The sequence below is a fragment of the Nanorana parkeri genome, unplaced genomic scaffold, assembly GCF_000935625.1.
Source record: "Nanorana parkeri isolate BGI_ZX_2015 unplaced genomic scaffold, ASM93562v1 scaffold335, whole genome shotgun sequence".
Lineage (NCBI taxonomy): Eukaryota > Metazoa > Chordata > Amphibia > Anura > Dicroglossidae > Nanorana > Nanorana parkeri.
The window spans coordinates 121,417-131,506 of record NW_017306603.1 but is presented as its reverse complement, the minus strand read 5'-3'; the positions used below and the strand labels follow the sequence as shown (position 1 = coordinate 131,506).

Genomic DNA, 10,090 nt, shown 5'->3' with positions numbered 1-10,090 from the left:
TTAAAAAAAACAAAAACCCCCCTTTTAAAAAAACGTACCTGTGTCTTCGCCGCGCGCTCCCGTCCGAACATCTGAAGAGTCTCGGGCGGCCACAAAGGATATTGGGGTGGGCGCATGCGCACTTCAGATGTTCGGCCGAGAGACGAGGAGAGACACAAGGTAAGTCTATGGAGCAGCGTGCACCCGCACAGCCCCCGTGGGACATGAGCGAAGAGGACGACAGAGGAGTCAGCGCTGGATCAGAGACCCGCACCCAGCACTGGAGGGGCAGCTGAAAACTACAGGAAAGATGAAGATGATCGGATAAAGAGACATCATTTAAAGGTAAGTGCTTATAGCAGGATGGGGAAAAAAATAAGTTTGACTTTAATTAGCATGTTGATGAAGGTGTAAAAGTGGAACCAGGCTAGGCAAAATATAAGCTGATTACCCTTCAGCGTTAAGAAAAAACACATGACACCCTATGCAGAAAAGCTGTGACATGCACAGACTCATCTTCAGCTACCTCTCACAATCAAACCAAAATCAATTCAAAGTCTTCTGACTTAATATACAATGTTGTGCAGACACTTTTCTTTTTTCCACCATAACACAAATAATTTTATTAACACTATAAACAGATTACAAATGTACAGACTAAGTGTGACACAAGACTTTGCATTCTGAGGTGGCAGCCGTGTTCCGCCACTTGACATGTACACAGTATGTCGAATGGATTGGATTGAAACCTTTAATCAAGTGCAAAGCGAAGGAAACTGAGAAACCTGCAAATTCATTATTATTTGTTTTATCTTAAGGGCCTTTTTGCCAAAATAGAGAGCCATTATCTTTATAGCAGGTAACAGAAACAATGTGGAGTTAAGCTCAGGCTCAGCCAGAGATGAGACATCTGATGAAGGGTAGAGGAGCTGAATGTCGCCAAGCAGGGAGGATAAGTTACGGGGTAACACTCGGCTTCCTCAACTCATACCCGCATTCCATGAATCCATGAAGATTTGCAGAACAAGCAATTGCAGCGGGGGCTTCCTTTTACCGAAATGTCACCCGTTCCTGAGTCATGTTTGCCAAGAAAACTAAACTATACCAGAACGCAGTCTTTTGAGGCCATTGGATTCCGTAGTCAGTCCTCATACACGGAGCCCAAGGAGCACTAACCTTCCTCTAACCGCCATTTCTGTGACTCTTCCTCCCGAACGTCCGGACGGATTTGGTTGCGCATTCCGCCCAGGACGTTGGAGGTGGCTTCCGTCGCTACTATAAAAGGCTTAACCACCGCGGGTGGGATTTGTCTAAGGACTCCTCCTACGGCTCCCGTCACCCCTCTGTTCTCATGCTCGCGGGCTGCCGTCTCATAGATTGTTTGAGCAGTGTCCGTTATTCCCTGGAGGGAGATAAAAACTCACATCAGAAAGCCGTATATTGTGATTGGCTGGGGAAGTTCCTCAACCGTTTGAATTGTGTTAACTGTTTGTAGTCCATTTAAAACTAATGTCTATCTAAGACTACATTGTCTACAGGCAGACAACTCTGCGTGATGTTACTGGAGGATAAACAGCGTTGTCACTCTGTTAAAAGAAAGTAAGTAACAAATCTACCGGAAGGAGCAACAGGTCATATAACTGTTGCAGGGGGACTCAGAACATGCATGTAAACAAAGAATGAGGATGTCAGCCCTGGAATTTGAACCTTTAAAAGTTAGCTTTTCCTACAAAGTCTATAGGGAATCGTTAAGACTAGGGACGCACCGATACCGATACTCATACTCGCCCAAATGCTCCAATACTTATCCTGATACCGGAACTTCTGGTCAGAGGGAGATTTCCTCTGACCGGCAGTGCCTCGAGGGAAAATGGAGCTGGCTTCCAAGGCCAACCAGCATTGAGCCGGCCAAACAGCGTGGAGCCGACTTCCCAACCAATCAGAAAGCTGGGCAGCGGATAATGACCCTTCTCCCAGCTTCCTGATTAGCCACAAAGCTGGCTCCATGCTGATTGGCTGGGAAGCTGGCTTCCCGGCCAATTAGCATCAAGCCGGCCAAACAGAGTAGAGCTGGCTTCCTGGGCAATCAAGAAGCTCGGTGTCGGGTAATGACACGCTGCCCGGCTTCCTGTTTTGTCCCGGATGCCGGCTCCATGCGACCTGAAGCACCGGTATCAAAAGATAAGTATATAGGTACTCGAAATTGATACCGAAAAACCAGCATCGGTGCATCCCTAGTTAAGACCGCTATCAGGTTTTTCTTTCCTGTCCAAGTTCCATTGGGAAGGTTTCCCTTCAATCCCTGTCCCAGAGACACAGCGGGATAAGAGGAGATCTCTTCAAAGTAAAGGGAAATCCATTATAAAATAGTTGTCACCAACCCAGGTTTACCCTATGGAAGACTAGTCCAGGGGTAGGCAACCTAGCCACTCCAGCTGTTGTGGAACTACAAGTCCCATGAGGCACTGTTAGACTCCGACAGCCACAGGCATGACTTTCAGAGGCAGAGGAATGAGGGGATTTGCAGTTTTACCACAGCTGTAGTGCAGAGGTTGCCTACCCCTGAACCAGTTTATATTAAAAACAGGATATTGTTTAAAGCTGAAAATGCTTCTTAGGACACCAATGTATTACATAAAAAAACTAGATTACCAGCTGCTTAGGTATACGTTACCTCTTTAACCACATTGTAGGCTTTGGCCACGCCTTCTCTGAGATCGACAGGCTGATGAACCAATCGGTGGTGAGAAAATCTTTTAGCTCTTTTCAGCTCTATAGGGCTTGGCCCAGGGGACACCATGTCATAGGCAGTCTCTGCAGCAGCCTGATCAGCACAGGGAAAGATAAAACAAAGAGTACAGAAGCCGGCATTACATTCCAAGTTCAGCAAAACTAGTTTCAAGTTCAGCAAAACTAGTTTCAAGTTCAGCAAAACTAGTTTCAAGTATCAATCGCATGAATCCAGATGCAAGGTCTACCTATATGTACACCAGAAAGGCGAGTGCTACATGGCAGCTTAGGAATGGGAATACCTGAATAGTCTGGACGACCCTATTGGTAAGTTCCAGGGCAGCCATTGCCGTAGACGTGCCGAACGATGCAGCACCTTTTTGGAAGCCCCGCACGATGCGGCCATCTTTGCAGTACTGCTCAATGGGCAACCACACCAGATCCTTAAGACCCTGAACTGAAATAGGATGCAGCTTATGAGACACAGACAGAAAAAAAACACACCAAAACAGGTTTTACTCTATAAAGATCCCATTGAATGATCAGTATGGAAGAGACTATAGCCTAGCAAGTCGCAGGAGAGCTTTGACTTCTGTAACAAGGACACTCCACTGTAGACAGGAGGTGCAAGTAAAATGCAGTTTTATTAAAAGGGCAAACAGCAAATATCTCATTCCATCCACAGGGTAGACCTCCCCTGTTGCACAAGACAGTCTTTTAGCTTCGCTCTGTAGCTTTCCTCAGCTCCAAGAAACTCACGCTGCTAACCCCTTGTGAGCCCTCAATCTGCTCTTAGCAGTGTGTACCACAGGTCCTAGGGTCACAGACCTTCCTGACCTCTCCCAGCTGTTCCTTGTGCGTCCAGCACGCACCCGAGTCTGCGTGTGTCCGTGTGCCTCCTGCGCACACACACAACTCCAACTCAGCTCCCTCTGAGAACTGGGCTGGCTTCCTAATGAGGCTGCTCAGCCACCTGATCAGCCCAAGCTGGTCATTGGTAACACCTGGCCCCAGGACTGGAGATCTCATCCCACCCAGAGCTCTACGAAATCTCCAGAGCTCCAGATCCCAGTTACAATTCAGAAAACCTGGAAGGACCTGAATATCCAGGCTCTTCCTTATAATATTGTTTACATTCTGGACCCTCTCAGCCCCCTTGGCTGAGAGTCCTGGGTGCCGATGTTGCCATACTATGCCGTGGCATTGCCCTGCACTGCCACACTTCATTGCATGTATATGGTTTTCCAACAATATACATGCAAGTTACAACATTAATTTTGGGTACATCTAGTTTAATAAAGTTCGAACATGGGGGACATGAATTATAAACCGGGGACCAGTTTATAATATCTGCAGCCTTGGTCTTCTCCCTGGTTGCACATTCAGATAATTTCAAGCTCCTCTATTTTATTTGCCAGACTTCTAGCGTTGGTGTACATACATTTAATTCCTCTCTTTTTGTGGGACAAAAGTTTACTACCTTGTTGTTCCCCACTATTTTTATTGTTATTATTCTGCCTTGATTTCGGTCGTCCGTTGTTAGTTATACTTACATGTGCCAACGGATTTCCTATATTGACTGGAGTGAGCCCACTATTATTAACTCCTTTTTTACTACTTTCTGTGTTATTTTTATCTATCCGTCATTTTATCTATCAGTTAGCTATAAATAAAGAAGTCACTGCCTTTGGCCAGCTACTGGTCTGTGAGAGATCCCAGACAAATAACTTACAGATGTCTGTGACTTTTGTTGGAAGATGCTGTATACGTGGAAAGGGTAGAAAGGTCAATAAAGTGGCCATAATATATGACATGCCAGAATTAAATTGTTTCCCTACCATACACAGAACACTAAATAATGGATGGGGTGTGAATGAGAGCGAATAATAGCAATGAAGAGTACAACAGATGGACTGGAAAAATGTCAGGAGAGAAGAAACCCCTTGTTAGTCCTTTGTATTGAAGATTGGAGACAGGGGCAGCATGAAAGGTGTGTATAAAACACAAAATAATTACCAAGCTGAACCAAAGAATGCATCGGCCCCACTCCTCCCAGAATCCCCGGCAACTGGTTCTTCTTGATGTCTGTCAGCCATTCGTTTATGGCATAAGAGAAAAGCTTATCGACGCCCAAGAGGCTGCAGAAAAAAAAAGCAATAACATAATAATAAAACTGAATTTGTAATTTTTATGTGCTGTTAAATATAAAACCAATAAAGTAATGTCACCAAAAAAAAAAAAAAGACAATGAGGGCTATTATGGCACATAACACCTGGCACAGAATGTCATATGACCTATTAGGTCATGTGGCACAGTATAGAAACTCACATGGGGGGTGGGGGGGAGCAGCTACATCTCCTGCCTCAGGAAAAAGAAAGAGTTATCCTAGCAACAATGCAACTCGTGCAACAATCAGTTTATGAATATTTATTTCAATGGCCACCCCCACTTTCCCTGCGTCTCTTTTGCCTAAATGGATACACATTTGTTCTGCTTTTGAAATCTTTTTAACCCCCCCGGGGAACCCTTAAAATAATATTTGGGTGTCAGGGAACTGATGGTAAAATTAATTCATGGTGGTCAGTGGAAATAAAGTCCCTTACTTTGGTGGTCAGTGAGAAAAATTTCCCTTTACGTTGGCGGACAGCTAAAAAGATTATTGGTGTTGTGCCGCTGGCTATGCCGCTGTAGAATTGTGCAGACACTATTCTATAGACAGTCAGTCAGCCACAGCTCAAGGAACCCCTCTGGAGGAAGTCAGGTTGAGAATGGCTTTCTTAAAGCAAACCTGTACTTTGCACAATCGTTTAGATTGTTAGCCTTCAGGGGCAGGGCCCTCCTTACCATCTTGTATTGAATTGTATTGTGATTGTAATGTCTTCCTTATATTGTAAAGTGCTGCGCAAACTGTTGGCGCTATATAAATCCTGTATAATAATAATAATAATAATAATTCAAGTCAGATTTACAGACGTATATGTTACCCGTGACGGTAGCACAGCCTCTTCAGCTTTAGTTCAGAGTTGTTCAACTGGGCCAGGCCGATCAATATTCCAGTGAACGTACCCTAGGAACACAAAACACAAGAACCAATATATGAGATGCCCACAAAACAAACATGTGAGTTATACAGCACAGGATGACCCGTCTGGCTGAAATACTCTGATCATTCGGGAAAAGTATTATGTAATCTCTGCCTACTGCTTGCATCATCTTTAAATGTCCATACTGGTCAGACTGTGCACTTTCCTGGCACCAATTTGCACTCTTCATTGTGTAACCTTTTTCCATTACAGAACCATTGCATGTAAAATAAAGACTTTAGAGCAGAACACCAAATAAAAGGTGAATTACATTTTTTGTTTTTGGATGGAGTAGGAAGGATTAAAACCCCCATCAGTTTATTTTTTGATATCCATTCACTTCCTGTGCTGGAGGCATAAAAGGAAGTGATAGATAATCTCACTGACACTTCCCCGTTCTGGTGACAACTATGAAAGTTTAAACCTGCATCACTTTCTGCCCCAGTGACAGAGGACATCAGGACAAACAGAAAGGGTGAATCTACCTAGTGGGGACGCATACAGCAACAATGTCAGGAACTCTAAAGCTGGCTATTCATTTTCATACATGCTTGATTCAGCCCTCCAGGCTAAACAGCTTGGCTGGGGAATCCTCCCTGCAGAGCTATTGCATTTTGGTATTGGCGGGGCAACCACTGTCAGAATACCTGAACAGTGATTGCAGCTGACTGGCCACTGTTTAGCCAACACATTTTCGGACCAGCTTCTTCATCTTTGTCAAACAGGGAGATCCCGAGGGGGGCCACACACTGCTCAAATTTCGGCAGGACTTTAAAATTAGAGCAGTGTATGGCCAGGTTAACTTTGCCCTAAACTATTCAAAACTTAAAAGTGTTGGCTGCACATTTATTATTTATTTAAATTGTAAGATGAATTGTACACCCACATTTATTTTATCTGCAGGCTTTTGGTCAACCTGGTTGGATCTGCCCCACCTGAGCCATTCTTTTTGGCAGCAAAGACGGTTAAAAGTCTATGAATTTTAAATTAATTTTTATGCTAATAAGTCGCTGCCCCGATCCCCCAGCCCAGAGACCCTTCCCTAACTTGGGCTCTTTGTTATAGGATAGGTTTGGTGCACTAAGCTGTCAGGAAGGTCTGCTTCCACATGGTCTCTCTTCATTTGTGCTCAGACAACAGTGGGAGAGGCCCACCTTCATTCCAACCACCTGCTCTATCTGGTTCCGTTTCATTTGTGCTCAGACAACAGTAGAAGGGAGGATCCATCCCAACCCCAACCACCTGCTCTATCTGGTTTCGTTTCATTTGTGCTCAGACAACAGTAGAAGGGAGGATCCATCCCAACCCCAACCACCTGTCTTATCTGGTCCTTCATTTGTGCTCAGACAAAAGTAGAAGGGAAGATCCATCTCCACCGTGACCACCTGCTCTATCTGGTCTTTTTAATTTGTGCTCAGACAAGAGTGGGAATTAGGCCCACCTTTACCATGACCATCTGCTCTATCTGGTCCCTTCATGATTTGCACTTGGAAAACAGTGGTTAGGAAGAGAAGTCTCACCCGCCGCCAATACCCGTCTTATCTGGTCCCTCTTGATTTGTGCTCAGACAACAGTGAAAGTGAGGTCCTAACCCAATCCAAACCACCTGTCCTATCTGTTCCTTCTTCGTTTGTTCTCAGACAACATTGAAAGAGAGAGGTACTATACCCACCCTGAACATCCTGAAGCAAAACATATTACATAGACATCATCACTCCCCCAAAAGTTGAGACCTACCTGATCCATTGAGAGATGTTTTCCGTGGTAATCTAGTCTTATGGGGACTTCAGAGGTGAATCGGAATTCTCTAAACAACAGATGACAAAAGTGAGTAAATGCACATAGCAGAGGTTTATAGGAGATAGATCTGCACATACCTTACCTGCCTCTGTCCCCAAAAGAGCTTACAATCTAAAGCTAAACAGATGTCCCCCACAGGGATAGGAGACATATTACTTTGATCTATAGTACTGGGATTTGGTGTGTTCTCATGCTCTCAACTTGTCTATTAAGCAATCCAAATTCAATTTTCTTTTTAATTAATTATGCATAAATGAGGAATGGTTAAAACCTGTCCTTGCTTCCAATCTTGTAGACAGAACAGGAAGTGGGAGGAAATCTCTCTAAAGTGAGGCAAATCCATTTTTTCTGTCTTTCCTCCTCTGTTTTCCCAGCACTTTCAGATACAATTTAAGTCTGAAGCCAATGAATCCATTAGTAGCATTAAGACTGCAGGAGTACATCTACCAAGCCAAAACCCCATATTCTCCATACAGTTATTGTCACTGGTGGAAATTGATCAAGACACACAGACTGCTCTATTTCATAAACCTGCAAACCAGAGACGGCGTGGACAGAAGTCACCCCCTAATGAACATACCGGAAAAATACAGGCTGGTCGCTGAAAGACGTGTCATCCTTCAACGTGTCCGAGGCATCACTGAATTCTGTAAAATATACATCCCCATTTTTCAATGGCTGGTTCTGTCCTATTACTGAAATCACCGGCACTCGACCATGCGCGTTCAGATGTTTTGGCAGACTGCATGTGACATCAGAACCCGGTGACCTCCTTACTGAAAATCCAAAACCAAGACAGACTGTTATTGTATCTCTAAGTCCTACACAGTAGAAATAAAATGTGCTTTATATAAAAACAGAGGACTATACAACATCACTGTGATGCACCTTTCTAAATGGGCAGAAAAGTAGTCTGAAGGGATTTTAGAAAGTGTATATGGAAAATATACTTAAACGTGGAATTTTTCCATTAAACTTAATGTAGAGTTAATGCTTGTTATGGTTTCTTTAAGGTAATCACTGATAATTCTGCACAGCAAATCTTGTGATCCTGGCACCCCTTCTAAACTACTTACAAATTTCCAGCCTCCACAGCAGCACATCAGAGTTAAAAGGAGAACTATGGGGTCAGGGCTTTTCCTCATAGTTCTCCGAAGGGTAACGGGTGGACACAAACTAGCGTCCTCTCGTCACTCAAAGCTCAGTATACCGCTAGCTACAGCTCGCGGTATGCTGAGACGCCGCAGCCGGGACGGATCCCGACATTACTGTCTGGATCCACCCAGCTGCATGATTGACAGCTGGCTCTGCCTATCTAGAGGCATGGTTTGTTGTATTTTTAAATGAAGCTAATATAAATGCCCAAATCGGTTTTTATGTCAGTTTCCTAAATTAAAATAAAAGGAGGGGCGACGCCGGTTCTGCAATGCTGCCAACCTTACACAAGAAGGGTTAAGCTAAAGCTGAACTTCAGGCAAACACCTGAAGATACTATAGAGACACATATACTGGAAGGTGTTTACGTGCAAAAGGGTTTGTATTTCTGTGTATCCATTCCTGACATACACAGACCTGCCGGACATTACAGTCTGACTTTTCTCTACAGCCATCTGGTTGGCTACCTTCCCCGGCTGAGGAAACACTAGCAGGGTAGTGATTGGTCATCCCTCTGTTCACTCTACTCGTTCCTCTAGTGAGAATTCTCCTTGCCAGCTAATACACACTGCAGCACACCTGATTGGCTCCTAATTCTGATCATTCCTCTCAGCCTAAAGTAGGTTCTACATTAGCAAACGTTCATACTAAAAATCCCGTCGGAACGTTCGATAGTACCATCAGAGGCAAGGCGATTGTCGTCCGAAATTTCGTTCAATATTCATTTCCATTTAACATTTGATTTTGGAATGAATGGAGTTTTTTGAACATTTTCCTTCAAATCTTTCTCTCACTGCGGTCGAAATCGATTGATTTTACCGCATCAACGATCAGAAAATCGAAATAGACAGACGGACGGAGGAAGACTTGCAGTGTGGAAAAATGCTAATATGCTGCATTTTTCTGCACCTCTCCAGTTGTAGTGTGAACAGGGCACATAGAGAAAACAACTGTTTCCTATGTGCACTTGGGGAAACCTGCATTGCTCAGGTACATAAAAATGCAGGTCTCCGTGAACAAGCCCTATATATTTTCATTCACTGAACACACACCTTCACATTTGATCTGCTTGGAGTTCAGCTTTAAGGTTAGGGTGAGGGAAAGAGATTTAAACTTGCTTGGAAAAAACGTAGGGTTATAGTCAGGCAAAATGGTTAATGACAAAAAGGGAATTGGGGGGGAAACTCTGTGGATGTGTTGGATTGCAAGGGCTGGTTTTAAGCTGGAGGGGAACTCAATGGACCTCTTAGTTGCAAAGACAGGTTATAAGCTGGGGTGGCAAACTCAAAGGCCCTTTCGGGTTGTAAAGGCAAGTTATAAACTGGGGGGGAACTCAATACAC

General features: G+C 44.1%; 1 protein-coding gene across 1 annotated transcript in view; it reads right to left on the bottom strand.

The window, feature by feature from the left end:
- Positions 1–1,027: 1,027 nt before the first annotated feature.
- Positions 1,028–10,090, bottom strand: part of ATG2B (autophagy related 2B) — a 55,925-nt gene continuing 46,862 nt past the window's right edge. Inside the window, exons 36-42 of the mRNA XM_018558360.1 lie at positions 8,174–8,369; positions 7,531–7,600; positions 5,695–5,777; positions 4,726–4,847; positions 3,012–3,166; positions 2,654–2,803; positions 1,028–1,381 (exon numbers count right to left, since the gene is read on the bottom strand). Of these exons, the coding sequence (XP_018413862.1) occupies positions 1,151–1,381; positions 2,654–2,803; positions 3,012–3,166; positions 4,726–4,847; positions 5,695–5,777; positions 7,531–7,600; positions 8,174–8,369 (1,007 nt within the window). The 3' untranslated portion in view covers positions 1,028–1,150. The remainder of the gene's footprint in view (positions 1,382–2,653; positions 2,804–3,011; positions 3,167–4,725; positions 4,848–5,694; positions 5,778–7,530; positions 7,601–8,173; positions 8,370–10,090) is intronic.